Here is a 17758-nt window from a genome sequence, read left to right as displayed (position 1 = left end):
AATTAAGACATCTGCTTAAGTGGTTAAAAGAAGGGGAAAGCACTGAAATTTGAAAAAGCTAGTAGCCAAAGCTAGACCCACATTAAGATCCTCATGGCAGCCAGGCTTGGAAATGAAAGAACGGTAGCAGAGGGCAACAGGTGGAAGAGTTCCTGCTTGTCCTTTGACTTTCCTCTTCCCCTGCCTCCCATTCCATCCAATAGCCTGATGCAGCTATCGGTCTGCCAGAGTGGATGCAATGCCCAGACCAACTTTTTATTGAGCTTATGCAGCTAACAGACTTGTAAACAGTGCCAATTGACAGTTTTGCTGAAAACTACAGCTTGTGTCCATTAAACACAGCTCTCTCTTGAGATTAAAAACAAAAACCCAAAGTAAACAAATACCAAGAGAGAGAGAAGAGACACACATCTTGAGTCTTCCAGGAAGGCAAAGTTAAAAAAAAAAAAGAGGAAGCCACATGGCTTGGTCCCAGGCGCTCACCATGCCTAGAGTGTTGCTGCTATTACCATGTCTCCTCTCTACCAGTGGCTAGGTAGAAGTTCAGGAGCAGGGTCATCTTGGGCATGCTGCAAATACAGCATTTGCTGGTGTTGACACCCTCCTGGGGCTGTGGCGGCAGACTGCTGTGTCAGGAGCCCAATTCCTGGGAGCAGCAGGGGGATCCGGGACCTCCAGTCAGTCCACACACCTCAGCGGGATACCTTGCCCCTTTTCTCCAGTGCGGTTCAGCATTGAGGTTGTCTATTCCCAGTCGGCAATAAAACCTGAGCTGTTTTCCTCAGAGGTTCCAACCCTACTCCCCAACTTATGGGAGTAGTGGGAGGGAATAGGGAGGATCACTGAGGGGGCAAGGGAATTCCCCGGGGATCGGTGACCTGGCCCTCTTGCAGGTTCTTCACCAGTTGTGCAAGCCAGCGTTTCGTGGTGGTGTCATCTTTTAGCACCTGGGCAAAGGTTGTGTCCTTCAGCTGGTCAGGAAGGCACTGTCTGAGTGCTTCACGTGCCCTACATCAGAAACAAACAAACCAACCAGGGAGACAACAAATAAACCCAAATTTGGGGGCTTAGCAGAGCCCCTTTCTTAGATATACATATACAATCAAGAAGCTACTAGCCCCCCCCCCCCCCCACAGGGTTTTTCTCTGTGGCTTTTGGAGGCTGTTCTGGAACTAGCTCTTGTAGACCAGGCTGGCCTCGAACTCACAGAGATCCGCCTGCCTCTGCCTTCCAAGTGCTGGGATTAAAGGTGTGCACCACCAATGCCCAGCTGCTAGAATTCTTGAAGCAGGTGTTATGCATACATTCAGAAACACCTAGAATGTTTAGTCCACAAATATTGTCAGCATATCCCAATGCAGAATTTCATGTAAAAGCAGAATGGAATAGACATGACCTCATTTGTATATCAGTGAATTTTAATTCTATACTAACATCAGTTATATCTTTAAGGAAATGCTTCAACTTTGTATTTGAAAACCTTATTAAGAGATGAATAATAAAAACTATGGCAGCATTACTATCCAGAACCCTAAAAAGGGTAAATGCCAACTCCATACAGGGCTGTTAACAGTTATAGCACTTAAACTCAAACAGGTAGAATTTTTAATAGTTATATTGCAAACTTGGGGGGGGGGATAGGAATCACTGAAAAACAGGACAAAATGATCAAAGAATAGCTAGGGCTTGAAGAACCCCAGTGCCTAGAGACTGAGTTCACATTAAGCAAGCTACCTGATTCCTAGGAACTCAGAAACCATTCCATTATGTGGTTTGGCAGAATCTGAGCATGTAGCTTTCAGCATAAATTATAGATTAATAGGACAAAAAGGTCAAACATTTCTGAAGTGCATTACATCCTCAAAGTGCATGATTCTGGCAGATCTTGAATGTACCAAGAAAAAGTAATAAGCTCAACGCCTTACAGGACGCAGAGAACTGCAAGCATCGTAAAGAGCCTCTGGGCTATGGACCTTTCCAAGAGATCTTTGGAAGTATACTTGTCTTTCTGATTACTTGGAGTAGTCATAGAAAGCCCAAACCACATGATATGGCCTCCCTTGAAATTGTCTGGGCTTTCTGGAATTTCAGGGTAGACCAGAGTTAGAATGAGAAGATCTAACTAGCGGATATTTAAAGTTTTAAAGTTAGATTTTAATAGAAACTTAAGTTTGTCTTAGATAACTAGAGTTATATCCTTTCCAATCCTTAAGATGTAGGAGCTGAGTCATGAGACTAGAATCCACTCATGAGACTATGTCCCTAAAGTTCTAAGTCCTTTAAATCTTTACCTGGGATTATCTGAGAGTCGAAGGTAACATCTTACTACATGCTTCAATAGACGGGCAGATGGTTCTTTGGATAGCTGCAGGACCATTTTACCCTGTTTTACACACAACAAGGGAGGGGAAAAACACAAAATAATTCAAATTGACACCACAGATCAGATCATCTAAGAATCATTATAGTAGTTTTCAATATTTTTTATTATTTTTTCTTTTTTGAGACAGGGTCTATGTGGTCTTGGCTAGCCTAGCACTCACTATATATGGATCAGGCTGGGCTCAAACTCATAGAAATCCACCTTCCTCTGCCCCTAGAGTTCTGGGATTAACGGCAAGCACTACCATTCAAGCTAGTATTTTGAGATAGGGCATTACTTCTTCACCTGGCCGGTGTGGAACTCACGCTGGCTTCAAGCCTGCAATGATCTCTCTGCCTTATAAACACTGGGATGACAGGCATGTACCACCATGACCACAATAGTTATTTCTAGTTAGAAGACTTAAGTTTACAGCCAGTTACAAAGGGGCCAAGTTATGTGATCAGAAGTAAGTTACAAAGTCAGGAAAGAACTCACCAAGATCATGGCAACATGGGAAAAACGTTCATACGTCTGACATATATAAGCCAAACCAGTGTCATCTAAGAGGATCTTCTGGAGGATGAATGTGGCAACCTGGAGCAAAAGAACACATATTATTGGACTGAACAATTACCCTGTGTCAGGGTTTTTTTCTAAAAGTGACTTATAGGTCTTATTTTTCCTATTGAATCCATTAAGAATATGTACCATTATTCTCATTTTACATAAAAGGGAAAGGCCCTTGATAATTATCAGGAGGATTGCCTACAATTTGGGGCCAGCCTTGGGTACTTAGTGAGTACCAAATCAGCTAGGAACAGGCTTAAGATAAACAAATAAAGACCCACAAAAACCAATGACCCACCACCTCCAACTTCTTTTTTGTTTTGTTTTTTTTCAAGACAGGGTTTCTCTGTGGCTTTGGAGGCTGTCCTGGAACTAGCTCTTGTAGGACAACTGGTCTCCAACTCACAGAGATCCGCCTGCCTCTGCTTCCCGAGTGCTGGGTTTAAAGGCGGGCGCCACCAACGCCCGGCATCCAACTTCTAATTTAAAGCAGACAATCATTTTGGGGGAAAAGTTTGAGATAGGGTGTGGTGATATTTATGACTTATTAAAGATTGCCTGAGGATTCAGAAAGCAAAGCGAGCCTCAAATTATAGAGATCAGGCAGTGGTGGTACACACCTTTAATCCCAGAACTCAGGAGAAATGCAGATAGATCGGAGTCAAAGATCCCTGGGCTACCAGAGAGTAAATCAGAGCTCACGCCTTTAATCCCAGGATTTGACAGGTATAAAAGGTAGAGGGATTCAGTCTGAGAGTTAGTTTCTAGCCACATTGAGGAGAGCATAGCAGTCTGAGTGAATTTGAGGAGCAGTGAAGTCAGCAGCAGTTTGTGGACGGCCCCTTTGGTCTAAGCTGAGGTAGAAGAGCAAACTGGTACAGCTGGCTAGAAGTAAAACTGGCATGCACATATATACACAAATAAAAACATAACCACTAGGCAATCAATTAACCACCCATTTAACTAAACTTTACTACCCTGGAAAAGCACTCAGTAGTAGATCAGTATTTATTAATTTTTTTTAATTTGTGTATTTGTCCATATGAGTATATGTCCATGTATAGGTACAGGTCTCCAAAGAGGATAATCAGATGTTCTCTCTCCCCTCTGCCCATTCCTCCCAGGCAGGGTCTCAACCTCCCGAACTCTGAGCTTGTGCTTTCCTCTAGGCTGGAAGCCAGAAAGCCCTCATGATTCTCCTAGCTTTATCTGCTCAGAGTTGGGATATAGGTATACACAGGATGTCCAGCTTGATACACGGGTGCTAAATTTGAACATGGTTGTGCAGCAAGTGCTCAACTACTAAGCCATTTCTCTAGCTCCATGTTTAAATGAAAGATTTGTCTATTCTGCCTTCATGTGTATCTGTACACCATGTACAATCAGTGCTCACGGAGGCCAGAAGAGGGCAACGGATCCCCTGGGACTGGAGTTATAGGTGGTTGTGAGCCACCACCATACAGGTGATGGGAATCAAACCAGTGCTCTTAACTACTGAACCACCTCTCCAGCCATATCCCTATATTTTAAAAATACTTCCCAGTTTATTACATCATTCATTAACAGCCTTGACCAAGAACCTTTATTTTAATGTGTGCCTACTATGATCAAGGTGTTGTATCATACAAGAAAGCTAAATACAAAGCCTAGTATGGTGCTGCATGTCCGTAATTCCAGTCCTCAGGAACCTGAGGCAGGACTGTTCCAAATTTGAGGTCTGCCTGTGCTATACAGTATCAGGCCAGTAAGGGCTACATAGCTTTAAGAGAGCAGGTTGAGCAAACTACATGAAACCAGCTAGTAAGCAGCACTCCTCCATGGTCTCTGCATCAGTGCTTGCCTTGACTTTTTGCTCTAACTTCCCAGGAGAGGCAGAAAATGATTCTAGAGCCACAAAGCAAGAGCTCGAGAGCCAAAACAATTTTGAATCTCACTTAAAAGCACATACCGTTTTAGAAAGTTCACTTCCAGATTCCATAATGCGCAAACACAAAGGGATTATCTCTGTTGTCAATAAAAAGTTGATTACTTCTTGTTCATCTGTTTTAACCAAGGCCCCTAAAGAAAATATGAACAAACAAAATTATTTTAAAGAAATTATTTCTAATTACATTTACTATGAACTGTCCCATCAAAGCAAGCTATGGAATTTAAGTAATATGATATGCAGACTGTAGTTTCTGTGTCAGGCAATCAGTTTCATATTCATTTGAACAACAACAACAAAAAAGAGTCAGCAGCAGAGTCATGAGTGCAATCCCAGTATTGGGAAGGCATAGGCAGGGAAATGCTGAGTTCAAGGCCAGCCCCGGCAAATTAAAGAGATGTTGTGTCAAAATTTAAAAAATAAAAATAAAGCAAGTGGAGAAAGTGCTCAGTGTTAAGAACACTAGCCTAATACAAGGCTCTGAGTTACTAAACTAAGTTCATTCAACTTAGATAAAGTTGATCAATAGGGTGGTGGTGGCGCACACCTTTGATCCCAGCACTTGGGAGGCAGAAGCAGGAGGATCTCTGTGAGTTCAAGACCTGCCTGGTCTTCAAGAGCTAGTTCCAGGACAGCCCCCAAAGCCAGAGAGAAAATCCTGTCTCAAATACCCCCCCCCAAAAGTTGATCGATCAAGTTATTCCTTACTCCCTCTATAACTTGATGCTAAATGATTATTGATCCTTACAGCTTTACTAGCAACATTGAGAATGGTGCCTGCTAACTTTGCAAGCACTTATCAGTAAATGAGATGTCAAAGACAAAAAATGAATAAGCTATAAGAAGTTGTACAAAATACAACTCAGACCACTATTGACCAGAAGAATTTCAGTCTTACCCTGAGTTCAATCCCCAGCACTGCATTAAGTATGGCGATGTATGCCTATAATCCCAGCACTTTGGAGGTGGAGGTTAAACCATCAGAAACTAAAAAATTCAAGGGTATCCTCAGGTACATAGTGAGCTTGAGGCCAGCCTATACTACATGAGACCATCTCAAGAAAATCAAAACAAAAATAATAAAATAACTTACCAATAACTCCAAGGCTAGTGAGCCGAAGATACTCAAAGGGACGAGTTTTGCTGACTGTGTGCAAAAAGGGGTACAAAAAAAGTGGGATGTGTGCTGCGAGAAAAGCCGACCTGAAAGAAAAAACAACCATATTTAGACCTCAGAGCTGCCTTCTAGACATCAAATGTCTAAGCCTAAAACAATACGTGAAATCACCAGAGTAAGTAATCTTTAGAAACGAACTTTATTGGTTTTTAGCCTTGACCAACCTTCTGAAATGTGTAATTTTGTTCCCTAGGAGACATGTGCCAATGTTTGGAGATTATCAGAAGCAAGAAATGTTGAGGGCTACTTAGCATACAGTCAGAGGCCAGAGATGACTACTGCTTAGAAGCATACCTGCTTGCCCTCACTGACACATCATACAGACAGCTCAAGTGTCAATGTGTAACAACCACCCAGGCTAGGGTGAGTAAACCAACACAATCTGCAGTCTGCACCAAATACCTTAAAACCTGATGAACTCAAAAGTTCTCGATGTTAGGTTTAAAAAAGATCAAGTCATAAATGCTAAAACTAATGTGTTGTTGCAATGTTGTTGAGTTCCTACAACTCAAGGGTACTCCTAAATTAGGAGAATCATGAGTTTGGGGCCGGCCTGGAGACACTGTCTCCAAAAGATAAGAGAAGCGGGGAGGGGAGAGGAGAGGAGGATAGGGAGAGGAGAAGGAGAAGAGAGAAAAAAGTGACATGAGAAGCTACATTAGTCACACACACACACACACACACACACACACGACAGACAGGTGGATGGCACACACTTTTAATCCCAGCACTTGGGGGAGGGGGCACGGCTGCAGAGGCATGTGGATCTATCTCTGTTGAGCTCGAGGCCAGCATGCTCTACGGATAGAGTTCCAGGACAGGCTCCCAAGCTACAGAGGAAGGAAAAAAACAACAAAATAACTCCCCCCCACCCTCGCAAACAACAAAAATAAATTTACTGAGTTCCTACTATATGCCATGTAATGGTTATAACAATCATGGCCAGGTGTCTACTATGATTAAAAAAAAAAAAAGTGCCTATGTACCTAAATATATTTACTTTCCTGTGATATGAACATCACTCTTTAAAACTTCAAAGCTATGACTCTGATTTAAATGAAATGAACATAAAATAATTACTTAATTTTGATTTTTTGAAACAGGGCCTCATTCTGTAGCAAGCCTCTTGTCTTAGCCTTCTGAGTGCTGGAATTACAGGTCTGAACCATCACGCCATGCCAGGCTTAAAGCTCTGGTTTCATATTTGGGATTGAATCACTGACAGAAAATATTTTTAAGGTAACCAAGCAAAATCTTTTCTCTTAGGATACAGCAAATCACTAAATTAGTTGAACCGCTTATGTTCAGAGTGTTTATTACTATTTTGAAAATTGTTTTTATGATGTTAAAAAAGTATGGAATTGTATTCTTCTTCATTTTTAAAACACATTATACTTACTTCAAATCTGTAGCTAGAAACTAAAAATAGCTGTCAAACTTAACAGTGTAGAAATATGTATGTCAGGGGCTGGAGAGATGGCTCAGAGGTTAAGAGCAGTGGCTGTTTTTCTAGAGGTTTTGAGTTCAATTCCCAGCAAACATATGATGGCTCACAACCATCTGTAATGAGATCTGGCACCCTCTTCTGGCCTGCAGGCAGGACATTGTATATATAATAAACAAATAAATAAATAAAAAAGAAGAAAGAAATACTTATGTCAATGTCAAAGAAAACCAGAGAAACGTGGGTATGGTGGTATACAGCTATAATCCCAGACCTTGAGAAAGGCGGTACGATTAGAGTTTGAGGCCAGTCTCAGCTGCAAAAACAAAAGCAGAAACTAACAACCCTAACCACAAATACCCACAAGGAACTCCAAAACCAACTGATAGAGTTCTGACGACTCATACCGACACAACACATTGCATGCTCTTTCTCTGTCACTCAGCAACATGAAGTTCCTATGAAACTCTCATCCACCCCCATTAACTTACCAACATACTCAGAGAACTAACTCACCTGGTCTCTGGGTGTGAGGCCACACATTGCAGCAATGCTAAAGCATTGCAAACTCTGTTAGACTGGTGTGCGGTCAAAGTTGGAGGGTTGATAGATGGATAAATATTTACAATTTCCTGCAAAAATGCAAAGAATCAATCAATAGCAATCAATCACAAATTATCACAGTGTCACAGCATAGTAGCTTTAAAAGACCACTTTAATTCTTGCAGAAATTGAATTATCCTTTCATCACAAGCATACTGGACTAACTAGGCAAGACTTTTTCCCATGTATCCCTGGGAATACTATGGAAACAACTGGGTCTCCTATACTTCCTCCTAGATTTTGCTGGAGTTACAGCTGGTTGTAAGTCACAATGTAGGTGCTGGGAATCAAATCCAGGACTTCTGGAAGAACAGTCAGTGTTGTTTACCACTGAGCCACCTCTCCAGCCCCTGTAGCTAGTCTTTGAATTGAGGGGCCCTTATACAACTTGTTACAACCTTACCTTGTATTCTACTTTAAAATGATGAGACCCATGTTGAACACAATTCTGTTTACTTTAGCTGCACATCCTTCCATAACACTAATAGGCTCTTGGCTACATGTGTTAGGAGTGCCATATGAATTTACCAAACAAATTGGAAAGATTATTAGTAACTTGGAGAGGAACTTTATTGGATGACGATTCTACTACCTTGGCATTATTCCATTTTAATGATTTCCCACCTATTTCCACTCTGGCATGACTCAAACTTCAATTATTTTTTCTTGGTCTTATTTGTTCTTGTGGTGTGTGTGCACATCACAGCAAATGTGTGGAAGTCAGAGGACAACCTACAGGATTCAGATCTCTCCTTGTACTGTGTTGGTCCCAGGGGTCAAACTCAGGCTGTCAGACTTGGCAGCAACCCAATAAGCCACCTTACCAAATGCAGTTATTTTATTTTTTAAGCCACACAGATACCTGCTACACCGTTATCTCAACATTTTCTTTCCTCAGACTATATTTATGGTCCTTATACTATTTCTATGATCTTCTCTACTAAATAGACCTACTTTGTCCTACTTCTAAAAGGAGTTTCTCAACATATTTCTTAAGATTCACCTGTTGCCAGGTGTTGGTGGCACTCGCCTTTAATCCCAGCACTCAGGAGGCAGAGGCAGGTGGATCTCTTGTGAGTTCAAAGTCAGCATGGTCTACAAATCGAGTTCCAGGACAGCCAGGGCTACAAAGAGAAACCCTGTCTCAACAAATAAACAAAACAAAACAAAAATTTCAATAATCATTCTTCTAAAGTCCTCAAAAATCATTTGAGCCAAGGAAGAGAAAAACACACAAGTGTGACAAACATGACTGAATTCCTACTTGTGGATAAACACCCACCTGTAAAAGTGCTGCAATAGTACCAAATGAATGCCACAGCATAGGTGCAAGGTCAGGGACAGATTCTCGCTTCTTGCTTAGCTCCAGCAAAGCATTTTCCCTCGTCTCAGGACTGGACAGTTCATTGATCCACTGATAGATCTTCTCCCTGTCCACCTGGGCCAGTGCAGTAGGCACAGGCTTTAGGGGAAAACAAGAAAACAAATGTCAATTTATACAGTTAAATCAAGTCTTATCCTGCAGTAGTGTTTTAGGAAAAAATGTATTTTTCTAAATAATAGGAACCTTACTAAACACATATATTGTAAGTTAATGAGCCCATGTTTAGGAGTTTGTGTTATAGTTATATTTGGGTTGTACTGAAGATATACCAGTACGCTTACTATTGTGATGTTTTAAGGCAGAAAACTAACAAAACAGCTATCAATAGGAGATGGCTTAAATATATCTCGGTGCATCTTTATATTAGGATATTATGTAGCCCTTTATGAAAAGACATAGCTCGATATGAACCAAACTACATTAAAAAAGTCTGTAAAACATATTCCCACAAAAAGAAAGGATACATGTTTAGGACATTAGACAACCTTAAAAACAAACCAAAACAAAAAACTAGTGGAAACATAGGGCACATTTTAGCTTTAAGTCCCTTGCCTAGTTCTCTGAGAAAGTCCTATTATAATGACTGAAAGACTCTAAGAACTAGATCAGCAATACAGTATCTACCCTGGTCAATATATATTCCAGTCAACTTTCTCCCAAGTCTTGTCATATGTACACCACCATAAACTCCTTGACCTCCTCCTCTTCCACTAAAAATCAGCCTGTGACTTGTATTTAACACCCCTGTACCTCAACCTGCCTGGCAAGTCACCAGACAGCATGCCATGACAATTGTGTACCAATAACCATCCTCGTATAACCCTTCCAGAGTTGATGTGATATCAGCAGATAGTACCTCCTCTGCCAGTATCATTGACACCCTGAAGACCGGTGTCTCAAAAGGCATAGCCACCTCCTCCAGAACTACCTCCAGAGTTATCTGTGGAGGTTGTAGTCTCCACGGAACTTTTGATCCAGAACCACTTTAAATGGGTGGCAACAAAACCCTCATAGGTACTAACTTCAGTTCTGCAGTCATTCTAGCAGCAGAAGGGCATGTATGCCTGAGCAAAACATGAGATCAGAAGGGAGTAAGATCCCCTGGAACTGGAGGTACAAATAGTAGCGAGCTGTGGTGCCAGTGTTGGGAATTGAACCTGGGTCCTCTGGAAGTGCAGCAAATGCTCTTAACTGCTGAGCCATCTCTCTCGTCCTCCCATAGTCTTATTGCTAGGCACTATTTTATTGCTTATCTTATTTTACTTATATGTATGTGTGTCTGTCTATATGTGTATGGCACTTGCATGTGGGTGCTCAGAGGCCAGAAAGGGCATCCCCCAGAGCTGGGATTACAGGCAGTTTAAGTCACCCAATATAAATGATGGGAATCAAACTTCAGTCCTCTGTAAGAACAGTACAAATTTGTAGCTGTCAAACCATTTCTTTAGACCCCCTCATCTCATTTCATAGACAAGGAAGCGAAGATATAGAGAAGTTACTTCTAATTTAAAAGGCAACAGGTTCATGTTTGCAATTTCAACACTTTGGCGGCAAAGACAGTAGTTAGATCTCTGTGAATTTGAGGTGCCTGGTCCATGCAACAGGTTCCAGGATACCTAGAGTTATGTAGTAATCCTTATGTCAAAACAAAACAACCTTAATACAGGTAGTCTAGCAACAGAGCTCACTCTAAACTTCTTTGCTAATGTTGCTTATTATCTATCTGCCTGAAAGTCAGATCTGATCTCAAAACAATGTTCTTTCCTGTATGCCACCAGCACACAGCCTTTTAATAAAGCATTTTGACTTAGACATATAATATGTAAAAGTTTCAGACAAAGCCGGGCATTGGTGGCACACACCTTTAATCCCAGCACTTGGGATGAAGAGGCAAGCGAATCTCTGTGAGTTCGAGGCCAGCCTGGTCTCCAGAGCTGGGAGGATAGGCTCCAAAGCTACACAGAGAAACCCTGTCTTGAAAAAAAAAAAAAAAAAAAAACCCAATTTTTTTTTTTTTCAGACTAACATCATTATGCTTAGTTCATCCCAAAAGAAAACTTGGTATCAAGAATAATGCCACTGGGGGCTGGAGAGATGGCTCAGATGTTAAGAGCTCTGACTGCTCTTCCAGAGGTCCTGAGTTCAATTCCCAGCAACCACATGGTAGCTCACAACCATCTGTTATGAGATCTGGTACCCTCTTCTGGTGTGCAGATATACATGGAAGCAGAATGTTGTATACATAATAAATAAAATCTTTTAAAAAAAAGAATAATGCCATTGATGTTGGGAGAAATTTTCTAGTTATGAGACTACAAAGCACTTAATAAACATTTTTATGGTAAAGACTATAAAATAGTTTTACTACGCTAACATTATGACTCAGAACATCAGTATAACTCACACAAAAATAAATAAAATTAAAAAAACATGAACTATCTTAACTTTCAGGTAACTAAATACCTCAGTAAATAGAATGCATTCCAGAACTGGGAGCCTGAAGTGGCTTCAAGATCCAGTTTTAGCTAGGGGTGGTGGCATGCACCTTTACTACAGGAGGCAGGGGCAGGTGGATCTCTCTCTCTCTCTTTTTTTTTAAAGATTTTATTTATTTATTATGTATACAACATTCTGCTTCCATGTACATCTGCACACCAGAAGAGGGCACCAGATCTCATGGTAGATGGTTGTGAGCCACCATGTGGTTGCTGGGAATTGAACTCAGGGCCTCTAGAAGAGCAGTCAGTGCTCTTAACCTCTGAGCCATCTCTCCAGGCTCCAGGTGGATCTCTCTTAAGCCTGGTCTACATAGTGAGCTCCAGGACAGCCAGAGCTACATAGTGAACCTGGCCCTCTCCCCCGCCATCAAAAACTAAATAATAAACAAAACAATCCCCCCCACACAACAATTCAGTTTAGCTATTTATAAAGTTGTGTGGCCTAGGGTAAATCATTCAATTTTGTCACAGTTAAAGTGGAGCTACTGTATTAACTACCAGTTTCTAAAAAACCACCAGTTCAAAAATATTTTAGAAATTACTTAGTTCTGCTCTAAGAAACATCAATTTTATATAAGTATACTTCACATACAATAAAAGCACACCCAAGTTAAGTGTACATTTCAATGAATTTTAAAAACATATATCTAGTGACCATTACAATTATGATATAAATCACTTCTATTATCCTCCCTAAGTTCTCCAGGGCCTCTTTCAGTAACATGGGCTACACAACCATAGGTATTTTCTGCTGCTGCAGATGAAGCCTGTACTTTCTAGGAATTACTATTAGAAGGAAAGGTTTCCTCACTTTATCCTCTAAGAAACAGGTTAATAAAGGTTTAACACAATCAAGGTCACAGAGTGAATACATAGCAGAGTTCAAGTTATCTAAGATCACTTTCTAGAATCAGTATCCTCGCCTGGTCTACACAAGTGAAATCATAAACATCCCCCCTCCAAGTTGAAGAAATTATTTCTTACAACTCTTAACACCAACTTTCTTCAGCATTGTTACAGAACAGTTTATTAACAGTTGAATTTGCATAGTAAGCCATCAGTAGTTAACTAAAATTATCACAAAGCTAATGTGAAGAATAAAGACATTTATAAATTATTTTAAATAAACATTTTTTTCTGTAAATTGTAAAACTCATTTTCCTCCTTTGTTGAACTGCAAATTTGATGTAGGTTTCTTAAAGAGAAAACATTTTTGATGGCCAGCAGGGCTCACTGTCTTCCTGATATGACAGTGAATGAAAGAAAGAATAGGGTTAGATTTAAGAGATTATATCTCAAAATGAGTTGGCTCAACACATGGGACTTCTATTTAACTCCCTGTGCAGGTCAAGCTTGCCCTGAACTCACAGCAATCCTTCTGCCTCATCCCCCTGAATGCTAGGATTACAGGCTAACTTAACTACACTTCACAAAATGTACCTTTGAGTATTAACATAAAGAAATATGACTTAAAAAGCTTTCTAAATCACAATGAAAGTATTAACTGTCCTTATGAGGACCCCATTTTTTAAGTCTTTTTGTTAAGCTAGGGTTTCATTACATAGATCAGATTGGCCTGGGACTTGTGATCTTTCTTGATCTGTCTCCAGAGTCTTGGGGTTACAGGTCTGTGTCAGCTTCAAATTGATTAAAAAAAAACAAAAAACAAAACCCCAAATCATGGTAGGAGAGAACTGACTTCTATAAGTCTCTCTATAAACATACGTCTGTCTGTCTGTCTGTCTCTGTCACACACACACACACACACACACACACACACACACACACACACACACACTCTCACACTAAACAAATACATGAAAGTAAACCAGCAAAAAGATTCTTTGCCCTAAGTTTAAACAGGCTTGGCAGCAGTGAACCAACTTTATTGAGTACATTCCAGCCAAAGAGTAGGGCATCTGGGAGTCAGTCAGTTTAAATACAATAATAAAATGGGCTGGGAAAATGGCTCAGTATGTGCCTATAGCTCAAGTCATGAGGACCTGAGTTTGGATCCCCAGCATCCATACAAAAGTTAGTTAGACATGAAGACACATAACCTTGGAACTCCAGAACTCATAGGTAGAAGGTTTGTTGGTCAGTTAGTCTAACTGAAATGGGAAGCTCCAGAGTCTGTGAGAAACCCTCTTTCAAAAAAGAAACAAGGGGGCTGGAGAGATGGCTCAGCAGTGAAGAGCACTTATGCTTTTGCAGAGGACTTGGGTTCAAGAACCTACATGGTAACTCATAATCATCTGTAATTCCAGTTACAGGGGATCCTTTCCTGATCTCTAAGGTCACCACGAATGCACAAGGTGCACACATACATACATGGAGGCAAAACATTCATACACATAAAATAAATTCTAAAAAAAAAGGAAAAGAAAAACAGAAACAAGGTGGAGGTCTGGGAAGATGGCTCCATCAGTCCAGCACTTATCTTGCAGAAGGCAGACGTTGGGGTCTCCAGGACCCACATAAAAAGCCCTGCAAGTGTGGATGCCTAAAACCCTAGCACTCAGAAGCAGAGACAGAGAATCCCAGAGGGAAGCCAGTGTAAATGTAGTCACAAGCTCTGGGTTCAAGAAGGAGGCCAAAGTGTAGAGTGACCAAAGATATTTGACGTCAATTTCATACCTAAACACAGACACCTGCACTTGAACCCATACACCTGTGAACATACCATACATAAAAGAAAATAATTATAACTTTATTAAAAAGCAGACAACACAGAGGAAGACATATGATACTGATGTCTGGCCTCCACACATGCACCAATAGACAACTCATGTGCACATGCATACAGACAAAGAGTAACTCAAATGTTCAGAGATGCTATAATTGCCAGTAGAAATCAGTGAAGCACTTTTATTAAAAGTGTATCTAATGTCTCTCCTAAAAGGTTACTTTGGATGTTTCATTACAGAAGACTGAATGTCATACTTCCACCAGTCTAGGTAATGCCATTTAGCTGGTATAAGAACCTAGCCAAAGACCAACTATTTAGTTTTGGGGGTTTTCTTTTCCTCATTTACTTACTGAGTACGTGTATGTGCCATGGTGCATGTGTGAAAGTTAAGAGAATGACCTGTGGGAGTTATTTCTCTTTTCCCACCAGTGGGTTCTGTCAACAAACTCAGGTCACCAGGCTTGGAGGCAAGCATCTCATCTTTTTTTTTTTTTTTTAAACATCAGTAGCATTCTACTTTTTTACATGGTATGAGCATGTGTGTGGTATATATATGTGTGCACAGAGAGCTCCTCAATCATTCCTGGCCATATTCCTTCCAGGCGAGGCTAGTAGTTAGCAACCCCTAGTGATTATTGATTCTCTAACCCCAGAGCTGTCTGGGGTTGCACACATGGGAGTCACAGCTGACTTTTTATGTGAGTGCTGGGATTTGACCTCTCACCTGCTTAGCCATGTCCGTTTATGCCCTTACACTTACTAATTTTGTAAATAGCCCTTCATTGTTTTCTGCCCACGATAGGAAAAAAAACAAAACACTTTTTTTGATAACAGATATTAGAATATATTCCATAATGACAAGAGCACACTACCTCAGTGTCTTTTGCTACTGTTTCTCTAGTAAATAACACCTGCATTCATTGCCCTTTAATAGTACTTCCTATCTCCCTAGCTATATATAGTAAAGAGGAACAACCCCCAAACTGACTCTGACCTCCACACATGCACACCCACAATATGAACACATACACACTAGTTTTCATTATTAAACAAAAACCAAGCGCCTTCTCAAAAGATTTAGGTTTTTGTGGGTATTGCTGCATGTGATCCTAGTACATCATAATTTTGTTTTTCTTGCTCAGATCAAAATAACATAAGGAGTTTGGATGCTTATGGGAATACGGGATTATGAAGGAACTGCCTCAATTTTTTTTCCCCTCGAGACAGAGTTTCTCCGTATTGCTTTGGAGGTTATCTTGAAACTTGATCTGTAGACCAGGCTGGCCTCGAACTCACAGAGATCCTCCTGCCTCTGCCTCCCGAGTGCTGGGATTAAAGGCATGCGGCACCAACGCCCGCTGCCTCAAATTTTTATTCTTCAGTATCCTCACTAAATATCCTACCAGATGAGTGGTACAAAAGAACTTGTCAGAGCCGCCACGTGGGTCAAACAGCATAACAAATGTTCAAGTTTTTTAATCTATGTACAGCACTGCAAATATAATTGAAGAAATACATACTGAGAACTTTTTTTTTTCCGTTTTGCCTTGGCAGCCCTCTATTTGTTCTGTGAAACAAGCTGGCCTCAAACACAGAGATTCACCTGCCTCTGCCTTCCAAGTGCTGGGATTTAAAGCATGCGCCATTACCAGGCTTGTAAGTGTTCTTAAATTATCCCTCTTTCCATACGGTTGTCAGAGTGCATAGTGCTTACCTTGTAGGAACTGTTCTAGCAGTGGGAAAACCAAGTAAACAGAATTCACACACACACACACAATCCTGTCCCTGACCCCGAGAGGGAGACAGACATCCCACAAGTTAAATAATCCAGTAATTACACACTGGAAAATCAATACAAGAGTAAATGTTGGGGTTAGAAGCTACTGTGAACATGGTCAGAAAGTCACTCTGGGGACAGACTTGTATGTATGGAGGCAGTCCTAAGAAGGACAATTCCAGGCAAAGAAACTAGAGACTGTGTCATTCAGTGGAAAAGTGCATGCACTTTTGGTCGGAGCTTAAGGAGCAAGTGACAAAAACGGAGCCCATTAAAACGTGACTAAGGACCACATCATACGGGGCTTGTAGGCCAAAGCATCTACTTTCTCTAAAAGTAACCAAAAGCCACAGGATGACTTCAGGGAGGTGTAATACGGCGACTAGCTTTTCTTGTTAAAAGATAAAACGAGATGTGCGAGGAAGGCTTTAAACGCAGAGGACCGTAAGCCAGAAGGAATCATCCTGAACTCCGGGGCTCCGGCTTTTGAGCTAGAAGCCGTGTCCTTCCCACTGAGATTGTGCCTAGGCGACGTGTTCCCGGAGCCGGGGCCCAGAGCGAATGGCCATGGAATGATATTCTTATCCCCGCCGAGGCCCGGCACTCGACCGTGGCCCCCAGAAACTGACGCCGGGCTCACGTGAATCAATGAATGGCCTGCCGAGGCCGCGCGGGGACCAGGCCGCGGCGCCGGAAAAGAACGCGAGAGGCCGCGCGCAAGGGGCCAGGAGAAGAGACGGACGCGGCGGCAGGGATAGCTGGGAGGGTCGGACTCCGCCACGGCCAGGGCGCCGTGTGGAGACTCCCGGACCTCGCGGCCAGGGGCAGAAGCAGCTGGACTCGGGGCCCGGCTCCGGGAACTAGGAAGCGGGCTGAGACGGGCATCCGGGCGCAGCCACTCACCGCCGCCGTCGCCAGGCTGTGCATGTTGGGAGCGGCCGCCGCTCTCCTCCTCCCGCCCGACGCGCCGGACCCGCGTCCCAGCTTCAGCGGCTGTGCAGCCGGAGATGAAGAGCCGCCATCCGCCTCCGGCTCGCTCCTCCCCCTTGGCAGCCCTCTGACCTCTCACCTCTGACCCTCCACCCACACAGCCCCTTCCCGCCTCCTGGCCCTCGGCCTAGCTAATAGTCCCAGAGTATGTACGCCCTTTGACACTCGAGAGTCAGGATCAGAACGACGTCTGCAACCTACGGGTCCTAGTAACCCCCCGGCATCGCAGGTATATCCCCAGAGGAGCGCGGACCCTGACTTCCCTCCTAAGGCCAGAGAAGGGCGGGAAAAGGCCGGCGGTATGGAAGGACGCGAACTGCGCATGCTCCACCGGGCT

The 17758-nt window shown here is 42.2% G+C and overlaps 1 protein-coding gene across 1 annotated transcript; it reads right to left on the bottom strand.

The window, feature by feature from the left end:
• Positions 1-230: 230 nt before the first annotated feature.
• Cnot9 (CCR4-NOT transcription complex subunit 9) lies at positions 231-17744 on the bottom strand. The gene is made up of 8 exons (XM_027397220.2): positions 17335-17744; positions 9366-9545; positions 7997-8112; positions 5953-6062; positions 4881-4990; positions 2861-2959; positions 2292-2383; positions 231-1008 (listed from the first exon to the last, which is right to left on the bottom strand). The coding sequence occupies exons 1-8, from the start codon at positions 17356-17358 to the stop codon at positions 840-842; spliced, it is 900 nt and encodes a 299-aa protein (XP_027253021.1). The 5' UTR covers positions 17359-17744; the 3' UTR covers positions 231-839.
• Positions 17745-17758: the final 14 nt, after the last annotated feature.

This window comes from Cricetulus griseus, chromosome 2 (genome assembly GCF_003668045.3).
Source record: "Cricetulus griseus strain 17A/GY chromosome 2, alternate assembly CriGri-PICRH-1.0, whole genome shotgun sequence".
Lineage (NCBI taxonomy): Eukaryota > Metazoa > Chordata > Mammalia > Rodentia > Cricetidae > Cricetulus > Cricetulus griseus.
This window is presented reverse-complemented; position numbering and strand designations above follow the sequence as displayed.

Bases quoted from the DNA above. Each gene is read 5' to 3' on its own strand.
- Cnot9 (XM_027397220.2), bottom strand. From the start codon at position 17,358: ATGCACAGCCTGGCGACGGCGGCG. The intron at 4,991-5,952 runs GTAAGTTATTTT...TATTTTCTTTAG, and splicing joins CACTAGCCTTGGAGTTATTG to GGGCCTTGGTTAAAACAGAT. The intron at 1,009-2,291 runs GTAAAGATTTAA...TTTCTGATGTAG, and splicing joins CGACTCTCAGATAATCCCAG to GGCACGTGAAGCACTCAGAC.